This window comes from Eumetopias jubatus, unplaced genomic scaffold (genome assembly GCF_037043125.1).
Source record: "Eumetopias jubatus isolate StellerSeaLion01/CBP00866 unplaced genomic scaffold, mEumJub1_p1.0 scaffold_1, whole genome shotgun sequence".
Taxonomy (NCBI): domain Eukaryota; kingdom Metazoa; phylum Chordata; class Mammalia; order Carnivora; family Otariidae; genus Eumetopias; species Eumetopias jubatus.
The window spans coordinates 163,984,720-164,002,497 of record NW_028274807.1 but is presented as its reverse complement, the minus strand read 5'-3'; the positions used below and the strand labels follow the sequence as shown (position 1 = coordinate 164,002,497).

At 38.9% G+C, this 17,778-nt stretch overlaps 1 protein-coding gene across 4 annotated transcripts in view; it reads right to left on the bottom strand.

Moving 5' to 3' along the window:
• The window catches only part of TMCC1 (transmembrane and coiled-coil domain family 1), a 251,367-nt gene that overhangs the window by 30,833 nt on the left and 202,756 nt on the right, over positions 1-17,778 (bottom strand). Inside the window, exon 1 of one of the 4 annotated variants that reach the window (XM_028101618.2) lies at positions 8,783-8,914. The exons of the other annotated variants lie outside the window; for them this stretch is intronic. Within the exon in view, the coding sequence (XP_027957419.1) occupies positions 8,783-8,845 (63 nt within the window). The 5' untranslated portion in view covers positions 8,846-8,914. Of the gene's footprint in view, positions 1-8,782; positions 8,915-17,778 lie in introns of those variants that run through there. 4 annotated transcript variants of the gene reach the window in all.

The following is a 17,778-nucleotide window of genomic DNA, read 5'->3' as shown; positions in this document are numbered from 1 at the left end:
TTCTTTTATTTTTTTAAGATTTTTTATTTATTTATTTGACAGAGGCAGAGATAGCAAGAGCAGGAACACGAGCAGGGGGAGTGGGAGCGGGAGAAGCAGGCTTCCCGCTGAGTAGGGAGCCCAATGCGGGGATTGATCCCAGGACCCTGGGATCATGACCTGAGCCGAAGGCAGACGCTTAATGACTGAGCCACCCAGGCGCCCCCCCAACACCTTATTCTTAACAAAAAGAAAAGAAATCTCACAGTCTACTTGCACTTTGTTCAGAAAGTATATATTCATTATGGGAAGACTTTTCACCTATTTCCAGTGTCTCACTGTAGAAATGACATGCCCTTCCCCTCTCACAGTAAGCACAACTCTGTTGATCAATCTCTCATGTATAATTCTGACTGACATTTAGTCCACTGTGGAATGAAGTAGTAGAAAATAAAAATGAACTAAGTTCCACTAGCCCATATCCAGCAAGCTTTTTCTCTAAGCATTCCATTTTTACTTCAGAACTAAAAACCAAGATTCAATGTATGGGCTTAAAAACAAACCTTTTTACTTGTCACAAAGATTTTTTTCTCACTTGATAAAATAATCCTTGGGCAGAATGGAGCATTTCCTGTAAGTTCTAGGGGTCACTTTTTCATATTTTACACAGAACTCTGGTTATATGCAACAGCCTTGGGTTCTACAGAGATTTGTCTGGACCACCCCAGAGGGGAATAGTGGAAGCAAGTGAGCAGGGCTCCTGATTACCTCTGTTTTCATCTATTTTATCTGGGTATTCTGGGGAAAGTTTGCTTAGAAAAATAAAATGATGTTTTACTGCTTAATTTTTAAAAGTTTGAAAAATCAGTGATATACAAATATTATACTCATGATGATAATCCTGGCCACTTCTTCTTTTTTTTAAAGATTTTATTTATCCATTTGCTAGAGAAAGAGAGCATGGGCGAGAGAGTGAGCGAGAGCACAAGCAGGGGGAGCTGCAGGCAGAGGGAGAAGCAGGCTCCCTGTGGAGCAAGGAGCCTGATGCGGGACTCAATCCCAGGACCCTAAGATCATGACCTGTGCCGAAGGCAGCCGCTTAACCGACTGAGCCACCCAGGCGTCCCAATCCTGGCCACTTCTAAATCTGGCACTATAGCTTGTCTCAAACTTCATTTTTGTACAAAGAACACTTAAGGCCCCACAAGCTTTTCTACACTCAGCACTTTTCAGGCCCATTTTCCATAAAGAACAAAGTTTTAAAATCATCTCATGGGTGATATTGCACATGTGAAAATGAGTAGAAGACATGCTCACTGAAATGCGAATTCCAATGGAGTTTGCTCACCAGTTTTGTGGCTAAAGATCCTACCACATGCCTCACAAAATGACAAAAAACTTTATCATGGATTCCTTGGGAATAATGGAAACCTTAAATTTAAATCCACAAATACTAAGGGTCACACCTGTAATTTGGTTCTTGTGACATGGCATGCTGTTTCACACCTCCAGGCTTCTGTCCATACAGTCCAGGGCATGTTCTTTTCTTTTCTGGCTAACTTCTACTCATCCTTTAAGACCCAGTTCAGGTATAACCTCCTCCAGGATATCTTTCCTGACAATCTCCCTCTCCCAGCTGGATTAATGGCTTTCTTCATTCATATTCCCATATACCTAAACATATACCTCTCTCAATGTTCTTATCATATTATGTTGAAATGACTGTTTGGGTGTCTTGCCTCTACTGACCTAAGTTCCTGAGGATAGGGATCAAGTCACATTCATCTTTGTATTCCAAGAAGCTAGCACAATGCTTCGTGCAAAGATACCCAGTAAATGTTTAATATAAATGCTCACTAGCTTCTCCTTAACACGATCCTTCTAGATCTCATATGTCATACAAGTGACTGAGCCTATGTTACTACAAATGGAATAAACGCCAGAATTTTTGTAAGAAAAATAGCTTCCAATAGATGATACTCATCCCTCCAAGGCTGCTGAGGAAAAACCAACTGTGTTGAATATCAGTTTAGATTATTAACATTCCATCTGGTCCACCCTGCTCCAACCCAACTGCAAAATATCCATTATAGAATCTAGGACTGCTACTCAGAATTGCTTTGTCACCACAGGAGGGCTGGTTTCCTGGCTTACGTGAAAGACATCATTGAGGATTAGTACTGCCAGGCCTGATGTTTGGACTTAATGGATTCATGTGAGCCTGGTCAGATGATTTATTGTCATTTTAACAAACCTTTGCAGAATGTCTCCTATGTACAGGGTCTATGTTAGGCACTGGAAGTACAAAAGAAAAAAAAAAAGCAAGCACTTAAGAAAAGCCTGCAATCATAGTAGTGATGGTGTAAGTTGACAATAACATGCTGCTTTGTTATGGTTATTATGGTTAAGAGTTACTTTTGTAAGTACAGTTTCTTTGACCTAGAAGGAACCTAAGAGATCATCCAGTTAAGAAAATTTATTTTATAGATATGTAACACTGTGAAAGAAAGATCTCTCCCTGATATCTAAAAGAAAACAATAAGTAACATACAATGAAAATAAGGAAAGGTGCATTGTTCAACTTAACCAGGGGGTTTCAAATATCAGTTCATGTATGCCACTGGAAATATCCAACCAGACTTCATGCCTGAATGTTAAAAATGTCACATGAGGATATACTGATTGATGTTTGGAATAGATGATCCAAGTTTCCTTCTGAGATTATAACTTGTTAAAAAGAAATAGTGACTTGGGCTATGGATTATTCAAAAGTCATTCTCACACGACTTCAGAATGAAGAATGATTAGTTTGAAGCACACAAACTGGCTAATGCTAAATTTAGTATCTATTTTCTGAGCATGCTCCAACCAGCAAAAGAAGGTGATACAGAAATGTTTTCACTGCTGAGGATTTAAAAATATGTATAAAATCCATGTGTGGATTAGCCAATTTGTAAAATTTGCCACCAATGAGTTCCCCTTTACAAGGTAATTCACTACAAATACTTTTATGACACGTTTCCTTAAAACAAAACATTTCTGAGCCTCAGCTTAATCCTATTTATTTCACTCAATTTTGATAAATTGCTAAAGCAATGAAAGAATTTGTAAAGTTCCACAGGGTCTGTGATAATCTGGTTATCCCTGAACTTTTTAGGTTTGTTCAGTAGCTTGAAGAATAGAGGCCCTAGGGAGGGCCTGTCCAAAGTATACATCCCCAATCCCATTTCAGGGCCTAAGTACTCTTCTTTCTCTTAAAATGGTCTTAAATACCATTTCTTTGTTAACAACTTCCAAATGTATGCCTCTAGCCCATACTTGGCTTACCTCTAGATCATATACTCAACTACCTACCTAATATCTCCTCTTGGATGTCTAACAGTCATTTCGAATTTACTACGTACAAAACTTAGTTCCTGATATCCCCCAAACCTGCTCTTCCTGCAGTCTTCCCCATCTCAGCTAATGGCTATACTTCATTGATCCACATGCTTAGATCCAAAGCCTTGGAGTCAACTTTAACTCCTTTTTTTCTCACATACTCTATCCAGTTAACAACAACATTAATAATCATAGCTGCTAATTCATATAGTGAAGTACTTACTATATGCCAGGCAATGTTCTAAATCGTTTGTATGTTTAGTAAATTGTGTAATCCTTTATTTTTTTAAGATTTTATTTATTTGACAGAGAGAGAGCAGGAGAGCACAAGCAGTGGGAGCGGCAGAGGAAGAGAAGGAGAAGCAAGACGCCTGCCGAGCAGGGAGCATGATGTGGGGCTCGATCCCAGGACCCTGGGATCATGACCTGAGCCGAAGGCAGTTGCTTAACCAACTGAGCCACCCAGGCGCCCCTAAATTGTAATTCTTACAATGACACACAAGATGCGTACTATTACTATATTTTATAGCTAAGAAAACCAAAGCATAAAGAATTTAAGTGAAGTAAAGAAGTGGCAAAGCCAATGTTTGAACCCAGACAGTCTGGTTACAGAGTCTATGTTGTTACCCTCTATGTATACTACATTGCTTCAGCAAATGTTTTGGGATCTAATTGCTAAAGAGATGCAGAATCTGACCACATCTCACTGAATCTCCGCTACTGCCACTCTAGTATAAGCCACTATCAACTCTCGCCTGGACTACTGCAATAGGATCATAACTATCACTAGAATAATATTTTTATCATCAATTATTTGTACAGCAGCTAGAGTGATCCTTTAAAAATGTATCAGGTCACAACAGTCTTTTACACCTAAAACTTGCCAGGGGCTCTCTACCTGAGTCAGAGCAAAAGCCAAAGTCTTTACAACGGCCTGAATAACCATGATCTAGCACTGTCAGATCCATTATCTCCTGGCATCCATTACCTCCTTGACCGTATCTCCTACTATTCATTCCTTTACTCCACTGCCACCAGCTACAAAGGCCTCCTTGCTATTCCTGGAATGTACCAGGCACATACCCGTTTCAAGCCTTTTCCACTTAGTGTTCCTCCTGCTTGTAATGCTTTTCCTCAGATACCCACATGGCTTACTCCATCATGACTGCTTTGCTTCAACTTAAGTAGCATCTCTTAGTTGTTCCTGACATCCTGTATGGATGCCAGCCCTTCCTGTCTCCACCATTTTTTCCACAGGTGATGAGGAATAGCAAGATTTCAGCTTTTCTGATAAATTACAAATAAAGCGAAAGTATCTAATGAAAAGGACTAGTTCAGGGATTTTGCATATGAAAGGAAGAACATTTCTCTGATGTATCTAGGTATCTGCAGGGTAAAAATGTAGGGACAGCCTAGAGAAAATGAGGAGTATACAGATGGAGGAAGGATATGGTGCTATGATATTAAAGAAGCAGATTGTACAAAAGACTGAGGTTTCTATTTAATTCATTTTGTAATTATCCTTTGTTTTCCTTATATAAAGCACTGAAAAAAGGTGAATCCCTGCTCTCAAGAAACTCATCATCTAGTTGGTGAGACGTGAAAATGTTCAACTGAAATACAGGTCCTATTAAGTAAACGATACAGTATATATGAAGGTAATATATGAAGGTAAAGTACTTGAACACAGAAAGGAGCCACATATTCAGAGGAAGGGAAAGGGAACAGAGGAGGCTTCTTGGAGGAGTTGAAAAGAAAAGAAAAGAAAAGAAATGAGCCTTGAAGCAAGTTTTTGATAGAAAGAGAAGTGGTTAGGAAAAGCATTTCAGGATGACAACCCAGTATGAGCAAAAGCCCGTAAGAAGGAACTGTAATAGCTTTTTAAAGATAATTGAATGGGGTAGCCTGGGTGGTTCAGTCAGTTAAGCATCTGCCTTTGGCTCAGGTCAGGATCCCAGGGTCCTGGGATGGAGCCCCCACTTGGGCTTTCTGTTCAGTGGGGAGCCTGCTTCTCCCTCTCCCTGGCGCGCCCCTGCTTGTGTGCTCTCTCTCACTCTCTCTCTCAAATAATAAAATCTTTAAAAAAAGATAACTGAATGGTTCATGAAGCTATAAAAATAGGGCTCTGGTGGGAGATGAGCTCCCAAAGCTGGTCTAAACCACTGTTTTGCACTTTATTCCAAGGATATTTCTGAAGGCTTCTCAACGGTAATAGCTATATACTCTCCTTTAGAATCTAGACTTATAGATCCAAAAGCTACTTGACTATATCAAAATCTACATATCCAAAACCAAACACCATGATCCTCTTGTAAACCTGGTTTTCTTACAGAGTTCTCTATCTCAGGAAAAACATCACTATTCATCAGGTACTAAACAAGCAAAAGCCAAAGCCAAAACCAAACCAAAGCCCAGGAATAATTCTTGTCATCTTTTGCCTTTTACCCCTATTCAATACCAAGTCCTATCTATTTTACTTTCCAAATTTCCATCAAATTACGATACTCTCCAATCTATCTCTACTGCTACCACCTTAGGACAAACTCTTGTCTTCTCTCTCCTGGAACACTGACTGATCTACCTGCATTCAATGAGGCTTTAAGTTAAGCTGGAGTGGTTTTTTTTGTTTTTTGTTTTTAAAGAAGTCCTGGGGCACCTGGTTGGCTCAGTCAGTAGAGCATGTGACTTTTTTTTTTTTTTTTAAGATTTTATTTATTTATTTGACAGAGAGAGAGATAGCGAGAGCAGTAACACAAGCAGGGGGAGTGGGAGAAGGAGAAGCAGGCCTCCCACCGAGCAGGGAGCCCGACGTGGGACTCGATCCCAGGACCCTGGGATCATGACCTGACCCGAAGGCAGATGCTTAAGGACTGAGCCACCCAGGCGCCTGAGCATGTGACTCTTGATCTTGGGGTTGTGAGTTTAAGCCCCATGCTGGCATAGAGTTTACTTAAAAAAAAAAAAAGGAAAAAAGAAGTCCTTTTTTTTTCTTTTTTTCTTTTTAAAGATTTTATCCATTTATTTGACAGAGAGAGTACAAGCGGGGGGAGTGGCAAGGAGAGGGAGAAGCAGGCTCCGGCATTAGCAGAGAGACCGACGTGGGGCCCGATCCCAGGACTCTGGGATCATGACCTGAGCCAAAGGCAGATGTTTAACCGACTGAGCCACCCAGGTATACCGGAAAAAAGAAGTCCTAAACCACCCAATGCCTAAATTCTTTTAGTAGCTTCCCACAATTACAATAAAGAATAAGTATCTGAATATGGTCTATCAAGTCAGTCCTATGTGATTAGGCCCTGGATCTATTTCTCTAGCTTCATCTTAGAGCATGCTTCCCATAGTCTAGTCAAAATTGCCTTTTTCAACCCCTGCTGCTCATCCTTTCTTCTTACAACAGGGCCTTTGGACATATAATACTGCCTACTTATCCCTTCAACTTTCAGCCAAACACTTTGCTAGGTGTTTGGTATATACTGATGAACAAAACAAGGTATCTCTGCTTTCATGAAGCTTAATGGCTGAGTGGAGAAAATTGGTAAAGATGGAAGAACCAGAAATCAAATAACATAAATTGTGAGAAGTAGTACAAAGGAAAAAAGAGAAAAGGAATAATGTAAGGGGGGAAAGCTACTTTAGACTGGAAGGTCAGAAGAATTCTTTGAACAAGGGCATTTGAACTGAGGTCTCAAAGATAGAAAAGGAAGTTACTCTAACCAGGCTATAAATGAGGGAAAGTATTATTACTGTGAGTTTCATGTGCCAAGAAAATACAGAATTTGGCATTTCATCAAAATCGAGATGAAAATACAGAGTTAAAGCAATTCCAAAAAAGAAAAAAAGAAAAAGGATTTGTCCATTCACTCCTTAGAATTCACCTGGTAAATAACCTGAGACTACATTAACAAAAAGGCTTAGAGGAGGAGAAGGATGCTGAGATAAGAAAAGATCAGTACACAGGAAGGGGCCCACCTGCCCAGTAACCTAATAGAGTATATGGATAACTGTATTTACAAGGCTTATATAACCAATGAGTCAGCAAAAAGTCAGATGTCAATGGGTCTCTTCTGTGCCCACTCTAAGCAGCTAGGAAACTTAGCTCTCTACTGGTTGAGAAGAGGGACCCAAGAACAAGATCTCAGGTTAGACTACAAAAACAATCAACGTTATCTTCCAGCAATACTTGCGTAAGTATAAACCTTCAGGCTTGGAAAAACCTAAGATACAGGATCCAACTTAAAGTAGATTAGAGCAAAGTGATCCCGGTAGGATTTCACAGATCTAATGCAACCCATTTCTTTAACTTGTCATAAAATGCTTGCTACAGATTCCAAAATCAAGACCCCCAAATCTGCTGAAAACCTTGATTTTAAAGAGAAAATATCTTTATTTTCTTGAGGTCCATAAACATTTCAGGGTTATTTTCTACAACTATCTTTTCTCTAATAAAGGCTAATGTGTATTAATGGTAACATAAAAAGTTTTCAAAATAACAGAATTGGGTCTGGCAAAGAAAAATATATAAAATAGAACATAAAGCGATTAAATCACAGTACAGGCAAAGAGATACAGCACTAACAACCACTTGATATTGAACAGCAATGATAATGAACCCAAGACAAACACCCACCAACGCATGGCTATGAAAATAGCAGACTCTTCATCTTGCCTTCCTCCACCCTCCATACTTATGTTCTCAGCCTATTACTGTTCCAGTGGCAACAACTCAATAAGAGCAGGCAGATTTTATTTTATTCTTTTCCACCTTAGGCCACAGGGAAAGCTGGGGGAAAAAGCACAGGGGAGTGGGGGGATTATAACTGTTCAAAGAAAAGAAAGGATATCTGTTAGTCAGCATTCTTTGCTCTGGAAATTCCTGGTTTCTGCCTGTTCATGGACATCTGAGAGAACTTGGTGATTATCTCTGAAGGTCACAACTGATCAAAAATAATGTTTTCCTTTTTGGCTCCTTGGGTCATCCCTCTCCATCAAATGTGATTCCGCAAAATGTTTTAGTTATTGCTAAGAGGCAATTCTATATAGCTGATACAGAAAAGTAAAAATTACAGTTAAAAAAATCCAAGAATCCCCCTGCCCCCAAAAACACAAGCAATACATTTATCTTACCAAAACCCCCTGTCAGGCAGTCTGCTGATTTTGCTTGCCACAAAGCTCATCCTTCATTTGTATATTGCCAGAGCAAGCTTGGATAGTGAAAACAAATCACAACCTCTCTTGATTATGTGCTCTTTCCATTTGTCCCAGCTTCCAAACTGCAGAGGAGCTGTGGCACAGTCTGTCACGGCTGCACATACTTGGTTTCCGAGAATAACGCTGTAAATGAGGACAGCTACCACTGGGAATGCATTCCCCCACCAAAGAGCCAGCCGAAATGAAGCTTCTAGTGGATCCCTGGGCTTCTCACCTTCACAGCCTCAGAGAAGTGCCTTTCACAGAACAGGCAGGTACAGCCGCACCACATCAACATCCCTGCATAGCCAATCCTCCGCAGTGCCCACTTCAGCCTATGTACAGTTCCGGTTCTGTCTCGTACATCAACTCTTAGAGCTTTCTACATCTGGGAGCCTGGGAGGACTCTGTGCTGAATAAACAGAAAGCTTCTGCCAAAGAAGCATCGTGTGTGTGTGTGTGTGTGTGTGTGTGTGTGTGTGTGCGAGCGCGCGCGCGTGTGTGTGTGTGTGTGTGTGTGTGGTTTGCAAGAGCTGCTAATGCAAATGAATAGTTTTACTCTGAGAATGGAGATCACAGACAGTATCTGCCTCTCTTCTGGAGCTGTGAGCATCTTTTATAAAAAACAAAAGCATCAAACTGGTTGAATTAAAGGTACAGGACATTAATTCACCATTCACATCTGTCTTTTAGTTTAAACCAGATAAGGTTTAGAGAAGGTTAAAAACATTCTGAATAAATGTTTAGGTAGCCTGGTTCAATAAATACAAAGAAAAAACAATCTACCCATGTTTATCTTTTAATATTTTATTTATTTATTTGACACAGAGAGAGAGGGCGAACACAAGCAGGAAGAGCGCAAGAGGGAGAAGCAGGCTTACTGCTGAGCAGGGAGCCCGATGTAGGGCTCGATCCCAGGACCCTGGGATCATGACCTGAGCCGAAGGCAGACAGACGCTTAACGACTGAGCCACCCCAGCGCCCCCTACCCATGTTTAGATAAAGGACTAAAACATTGCTGAAACAATTTCTATGTTTTCCTAATGTTTCTTCTCTTATTTTTCATTTTAGGTTCACAAAATAATTTGAATGAAAACTGAGCAAGAAAAAACTGAGCATGAGATGCTAAAGTCTTATTCACTATGGATGAAGGGAAAAAACACTTCTGAAGGAAAAGCACTGGAGTTGTCTAAAGTCTACACAATAGATTAAAACACCACAATCTTAAACCCAGGCTCAGCTCCTGCATCATATACTATTTATTGAATACCCATGATACTGCATGAAAGAATTGAGTATCTTAAGAGATTGTTTCTGCACCGAAAAAGTCACTTTGGGATTTAGACAAACTATCAAATCTGAGCTTTATTCCTTCATTTGTAAAAGCAGTTCTATGGAATGTGCACAGGAAGAATTTTAGGGATTGTAAAATATAGTGTAGTATGTACAATGTATAATATGTAGAAACATTTCTCTGAGGTTAATACACAGAAAGGATAATCAGACAAGAAGACAATTTGACAGAGTTCAGTGCCTAAAGCTGTGATAATTTCTGTACTTCTACTTAAGTATGGGGCTGAAGCTCAGACCAGCACAGTACTAAGAGGTCAAAGAAGCATTCACCAGCTTCATGTAGCTTCTTTCATTCAAATCAGATGAAGCCCTCTGAATGAAATCCGAACCACCTTAAATTTAAGAATTTGAAGAAAATTCTGGGTTGAAACCGCGGCTCCAGAAATTTCTCTCTCTAGAGACACAGAATTCTGACCTTGACTTTCCAGAACAAATTAATAAAGAATTTAATGACTAATATAAATTCTGTCTTTGCTTAAAAATGAGGTTGCAAGGTTTCAACAGAGTAAATATTTGTTTCTCCAAAAACAACAGAAAAACCAATTCTACAGAACTAGCTAGCATCAACACCAGTGAATGTTTGCTTAATTCTCTTTATTACCATTTTTAATATATCTTCTTTTAAGACAATTATGTTCATTATAGAAAACACACCAGTGGGCATAGAAGAAAGCAAAAATTATTTGTAATATCACCACTCAGAGAAAACCAAACCAAACACTGACATAAGGCTCTTCTATCTTCATTTCCTACCACTGGGATTTTTTTTTTAAAAGATTTTATTTATTTACTTGAGAGAGAGCGTACGCACGCGCATGAGCAGGGGCTGGTAGGTGAGAAGCAGAGGGAGAGGGACAAGTAGACTCCACACTGAGCACAGAGCTCAACACTGGGCTCAATCCCACAACCGAAACATGACCTGAGCCGAAATCAAGAGTTAGATGCCCCCCCAATGCAGGGCTCGATCCCACGACCCTGAGAGATCATGACCTGAGCTGAAATCAAGGGTCGTACGTTCAACCGACTGAACCACCTAGGTGCCCCTAACACGCTTGTGTTCTACAGATAGTTCTTATTATTCACTCTCTCTACCCAGTTTTCTTCCTGAAATACAAGTTATAATTGCTTTAGGTGGTTGGAACAATACTAGGAGCAACAGTGATAGAGAAATACTAGTCCTTTTGTTTTTCAAGGAAAAAGAACATTTTTGTCCCAAAGTAAAGTGGTAGTCTGTTCCAGAATTTGAAAAAAGGACAAATCTTGGAAAGTGAATTTTATTTGCCTTGGTTTGTACTACTAGGATCTGAAAAGAGACCATGAAATATGTTCAAATTTTGGCAAAATGTGATCAGTTTTGATGAGCTTGCTTCCTTGGCTTACAGATTAGTGCCTTCATCTTACAACATGGAGATTATTTTTTATCTTTTGTGTAATTTTACTTGATAGCATAATAACTTTATAGCTTTATGTTTATTATGTTCTTAATGAATAAAAAACAAAACAAACCAAAAAGAAAAAGAAGTTCTTTACTGATGAAAGAGCTAAGGTTCTTTACAACTGCCTCCCCTTATTATTATAATGTTTTACTGTCATTTTGACCAAACAACCAAGTATCATTTCTCACCATGATCCTGTCTTAATCAAGGATTCAAATCTCCTTGCTGACTCTTGATTTTTCTTTCCCAAAACTGGATCCAAAATACAGAAAAATAAAACTTTTAGAGTAACTTTTATACTGGGCGCCTCGGTGGCTCAGTCAGTTAAGCATCTGCCTTTGGCTCAGGTCATGATCCCAGGGTCCTGGGATTGAGTTCCACATCAGGATCCCTGCTCAGTGGGGAATCTGCTTCTCCCTCTGTCCCTCCCCCAACTCGTGCTCTCTCTCTCTTGCTCTCAAATAAATAAATCTTAGAAAACTTTTATATCTAAAACTATCTTTTAGAGTCTCCTGGAAAGGACTGTACAAGGTACTCTATAAACTACTGCTACTCCAAAGAACAAGACTCTTAGGAACATGCTTCCGAGCTGGTATCACTTAAGACGGCTTTCAGACTATACCCCTACACTGGGTCAGGATGTCTAGGATGCTTTTTAGTCCAGAAGCAGATGTTTCATGAAAACAGATTGTTGACTCAAGTTCTATCTGAACAAAAACTACACAGCACTGAATGAAATGACAAAGGGAAATTTTTTATTGTAGTTATTTGTGTAGAATATTGTTTTTTTTGTGTGTAGAATATTGTTGTTACCTTTATGTTCTATTTTTTGTGGCTATATGAGGAAGTCCTTTCACTTTTTCCTTAAACTATTTCCAAACCACATTTTACTAGAATCTGTTTTTGTGATCTGAAATAAAATATTAAGTGGTATCTGATTTTCACTGAATCCTCAGCATTCAGGAACTTACTTAGTTTTCCTTAACTTTTTATGGCAATACAGTTATTTTGCATAAGGTCGATAAGATTCCCATGTCCTTTTTATCAGGCTATAATTGGATTTTGTAACCATATGTTCCTGTAATGTTATATCTGAGAATGAAATCATTTAATCAGATATAAAAAACCACATTAAGGAACGACAGTTGACTTCATATATGGCACCAATGCTTCCAAAAAAGCTCTCCTAGGAAAACTGACCTGATACTTGGTTACAGGGTCCCCTGACTTACAGGTGGTGAGGAAGGTCACTTACTTCCACACTGCAAGCCTTAGAGCAAATGTTGGGATATTTGATATTAATTCACCTAAATTTATCAGCAAAGCAGGTGAAATCTAGTGAGAGAGTTTCTTAGGCATGGTTTCCTAAGCTTGGGATACTAAATAAAAAAGGTGTTTAAAAGTCCAATCTAAGATTCTTTTTGAAAATGTCTACACATAATTTTGTGGCTCAAAACTAAAAACTCTGGATTTGCAAAGAAAATTCAAGGATGTCTGTATGATTTTAGCACTCTTATTGTACCTAAGTAAATAGGTCACAAGTAATGAGACCATTTTGTGATCAAGAATAGTCTTTGAAAATTATGAGAGATCATAAGAGGGATGAGAAACCATCAGCAAAAATTATGAAAGACTAAAATGATAAAAGATTTCAAGTGTCCTTTCAAGGGAATGCCCACTGTTGTCTACTGGATCCTTTGGGGTTTTATGTGATTGTAAAAAAGTCTTCAACTTTGACTTTGGCTAGGTTATTCTGCAACTCTGTAGAAATGGAAATTACCCTGTGGATGGTGTTGGTGATGCAATGCAAACGAATTCTGTCTGGTAGAGAATATATCATTTCCTCATTTCCTTAAGTCCAATTCTCATTTGGACCAATTTTAACACCCTACCCGTTCCTAATAATTGGTTAATTAGTGAGGTAAAAAAATCTGTGACACGTGTTCATTCTGTATCAGAGTCATAATTTTACCTTTAAAAATAACCTTTAACAGGGCACCTGGGTGGCTCTGTAGTTAAACGTCTGCCTTTAGCCGAGGTCATGATGGGATTGAGCCCCGAGTCTGCTGCTCCCTCTCCCACTCCCCCTGCTTGTGTTCCCTCTTTCGCTGTGTCTCTCTCTGTCAAATAAATAAATAAAATCTAAAAAAAAAATAATAACCTTTAACATTTGGATCCTTACCTTTTATTTCTCAAAGCATCTAATTAAAAAGCAATTGTTTAGCTGGAGTTAGCAAGCTACAGCCTTCTGCCTATTTTTATAAGGCTCTTACAAAAGAGCTAAGAACTATTCTTACATTTTTTTAAAGAGTAAAGAATAGCAACAAAAACATGTGAGAGAGAGCAAATGTGACCCTCAAATCCTGAAATATTAATTATACAGCCCTTTACAACAAAAAACTTGCCAATCTTTGCTTTAGGAGCAAAATTAGAGCATGTCAATTGGCATAGACATTTTAATATGAGTGACCAACTAGACAATATAGAAGAGACTGAGGATTAAGTCAGCATTTTAGCAGCAAAGTTACATTAGGACCCAGAATGAGAAAATAGGCTCCTTAACTAAAATACTACCCAGAGATGTATCAGGCATACTGTATATGAAGAAACTGTTTAAATACCATTTTTTCATTATTTTTCAGACTTCTCAGTACTAATTAAAGTTTGCTTGAATATGCCCTTGAACAGAAACAAAACCGAATACAAGTTTCATTAGAATGCAATTAATGCAATAAATTTTCATACTGCTGAATAAATACAATATAATCTGGACATTAACAGATTAAAAAAACAATATGCTAAATTCAGAATTTACTGACAAGAAAATATTTTTCCCTCAATAATACAAACCTAAGACAGAATTTTTATTGTGTTCAACACTGTTGAGTACTGGGGGTGGGGGGATGTTGAAAATTTCATAGGGAAATAGTACTGGGGGGAATGTTGAAAATTTCATAGGGAAATAGATTTTATCCTTCCAAAATTCCTGGGGAAAAGATGTCTCTAAAAACCTCTTTACTGTGTAACATTTCAAACATACATAAAAGTGAGAAAAATGAATGTTGTACACTCTTCATCCAGCTTCAATTATTAACTCATGTCCTGCACTTCTCCCTCCCCTGCAATTATTTAGAAGCAAATACCACACGAAAGATGTTTTTTATAAAAACCAAGGCTGGGGCGCCTGGGTGGCTGAGTCGTTAAGCGTCTGCCCTCTGCTCAGGTCATGATCCCAGGGTCCTGGGATCGAGCCCCACATTGGGCTCCCTGTGTGGCGGGAAGCCTGCTTCTCCCTCTCCCACTACCCCTGCTTGTATTCCCTCTCTCACTGTCTCTCTCTCTAATAAAAATAAGTAAAAATCTTTAAAAAAAAGGCTAAAAAAAAAAAGAGACTTTCCTGTATTATTAAAGCCTATCTCAGCTGTCAGAACTCATGAATATACTACTTTATTTTTTCCAATAAAATGCCTAATGTTCTCCTTCTCTTTTACACTTCACTATATTTTATTCTTGAAGGATCTACTGGAGTATAATGTCCAAAGACCATGAACCTTGTTCTGTTCCTAAACTGACCTTCTTGATGTTGATGCCTAATGACTGGTTAAGTTTTTCCTAAAGTGGCAAAAGATGGGAAAAGTAAAGCTGAGTCAAAGAAGAATGATAAATCTAATAAATCAATTACTATCTGTAGTCACAGATGGCAGAGAATAGATTTGCAAGCAAGACTGTGAAGTTAAGGGGCGCCTGGGTGGCTCAGTTGGTTGGACTTCTGCCTTCGATTCAGGTCGTGATCCCAGAACCCTGGGATCCAGTCCCGCGCTGGACTCCCTGCTGAGCAGGGAGCCTGCTTCTCCTTCTCCCGCTCCACCTGTTTGTGCTCTCTCTCTTTCTCTCTAATATATAAATAAAATCTAAAAAAAAAAAAAAAAGACGGTGAAGTTAAGATGTGTCACATCAGTTGGCTGTGCATTTCTCAAGGAGTCTCTTCTGCCTTCTTCCACCAGGCAACTTGTTTCGCTAGCATTAACCTCCCAATGGGATTCAATAAGAGGTAGGTTTTCTTTAACTCCAGCAGCTCTCCTTGTATAAAAGCAAACCCCCATATCCAGCCAGTGGCTGGAGGAGCAACAAATGAAAAGCAAGGAACTGGTAAGGGGTTTAAAATCTCTTGAGATTAGTATGGTCATATGAACTTTTAAATAAGGCAAATACTTTCTTTTACTGATTAGAATGACTTAGTTCAGAAAGGAAAGCAAGAGAGGCTTTTGTTTAACGTCAAAGCCAATATCAGAATTATGAGGTTTTAGGAAGAAGAATATAAGCACTGACCTTGTTTAGAAACTAAATTACCTGTCTAGTTACCCGAGATACTTAACTTAAAAAGTACAAGCAGCAGTAAAGGTTGCTTATTTAGTCTCTGCCTACCTCAAAGGAATCCTGTACCACAATGTCATCTACCACCTAAGGGGCTCAAAGGTGCTGTGGGGAGCTATTACACAACTGCAAAGTATCATAAAGCAAAGTACCATAAAGTATCATAAAGGAATACAATCTCCTTACTCAAGAACGGGCCAGGTAACCCCCAAGTATTGCCTGTAAAGCAACTGCAGAATCATACAAAAATTTATTGCATAAAATGAAATGGTGTAATAAAACAATTGTTTTTATGTCATGAGACATATAGTATAGAATAGTGGTCTCCAACCTGAAGTCCACAAAAGGGTCCAATGGAAAGTGTACAGTCACCCATAATAAAGTTGTATAGGCAGATTAAAGTGAGAAATATTTAATTTTGTCTGGGATTATGACTATTTCAGGTAATACCACTGTACCAGTGTCATTCAGAAATGACTGGGAAAAAAAAAAAAGAAATGACTGGCTTTTAGCCCTTGATTACTTTTTTTTTTTTTAAGATTTTTTAAAAGATTTTTTAAAAAATTTATTTGACAGAGAGAGACAGACAGAGAGAGAGGGAGGGAACACAAGCAGGGGGAGTGGGAGAGGGAGAAGCAGGCTTCTCGCAGAGCAGGAAGCCCGATGCGGGGCTCGATCCAAGGACTCTGGGATCATGACCTGGGCCGAAAGCAGACGCTTAACGATGGAGCCACCCAGGCACCCCTACTTTTCTTTTTTTGAAAGGAAAATAGTATATGGTGTTTTTAAACAAATATTTTCAAAACAGTAGGCTCATGAGGAAAAAAATATAAAGAGTCTTTGGTAGGACCAAGTTGATTCTAGTTCCTAACCTTCAATGTTAAAAAAACAAAACAACAGAAAACAAAAAACCCAGAAATTTTATTTTTTTAAAGATTTTATTTATTTGACAGAGAGAGACACAGTGAGAGAGGGAACACAAGCAGGGGGAGTGGGAGAGGGAGAAGCAGGCTTCCCACTGAGCAGGGAGCCCTATGTGGGGCTCGATCCCAGGACCCTGGGATCATGACCTGAGCCGAAGGCAGACGCTTAACGATTGAGCCACCCAAATGTCCCAAAACTCAGAAATTTTAAAATATAAAGTAAAAGCATATTCTCTGTCTGGAAAACTACCACCTGGAGGCAATATATAGATAATGCTGTATTGTTTTGGAAAATGCTTTTCACCACAGTGCCGAGCTGTTTTCTTGCTATACTCCATGAATATCAGAGCTACATAAGCCATCTCTTGAAAATCCTTAGTTGATTTTATACTTTCCAAATCCCAGGTGAACAATAGATCATACTGAAGTTCTAAGGAATAAAAAATAAGCACACTTTCCACATGCTCAGAAAATATGAAAACTGCTAAAAAATGAAGAAAAATGGCATTCAATGGGTTATTTCAAGTCCATGTAAGGAGAACAAGAATTTATCTCAATTTATTCTTTGCGAAATATTACTAGCCACAGATGGCAGGGGTGGGCTGGGCTGGGGGAGTAGGTGGGAGGTAAATATGAAGCTATTACATTTTAAAGTAAGCTTGTTCATTATTCTTTGCTATTTAATTTTCCACTAAACCGCACAGAGCCCCAGTGGTTCCAAATATTAAGAATAGCCACATGACTCTAAATAAAGAGATATAACCAAGAAAGAGCAAGAAGCAAGATGAAGACAAAATACAACAGATACTAACTACTTCTGAAAACTCTTCCCAAACTTCTTAAAATTTGTTATCAAAAACCAGTCAAATGGCCAATTTCTCATTTCCTTTACCCTTTCTCTTAAGAAACCATTACATTATTGTATTCTGGGGTTGGAAGGTTGCTGGTCTGCAGAGGAGATGGAACTGAGTCCTTGCATTGCCATCCATCAGTTGTGGACTTGTGTGATTTATGGAGCTTAAAATGAATCAAGGCTTAGTAGCTATGAAACAGGACTGGCACTTGCAGGGCTGAGGGCTGGAGATGAAAAACTAGAGAAAACATAAATAGGATAGTTGAAGAAAACAGATGAACTGTCAAAGGGG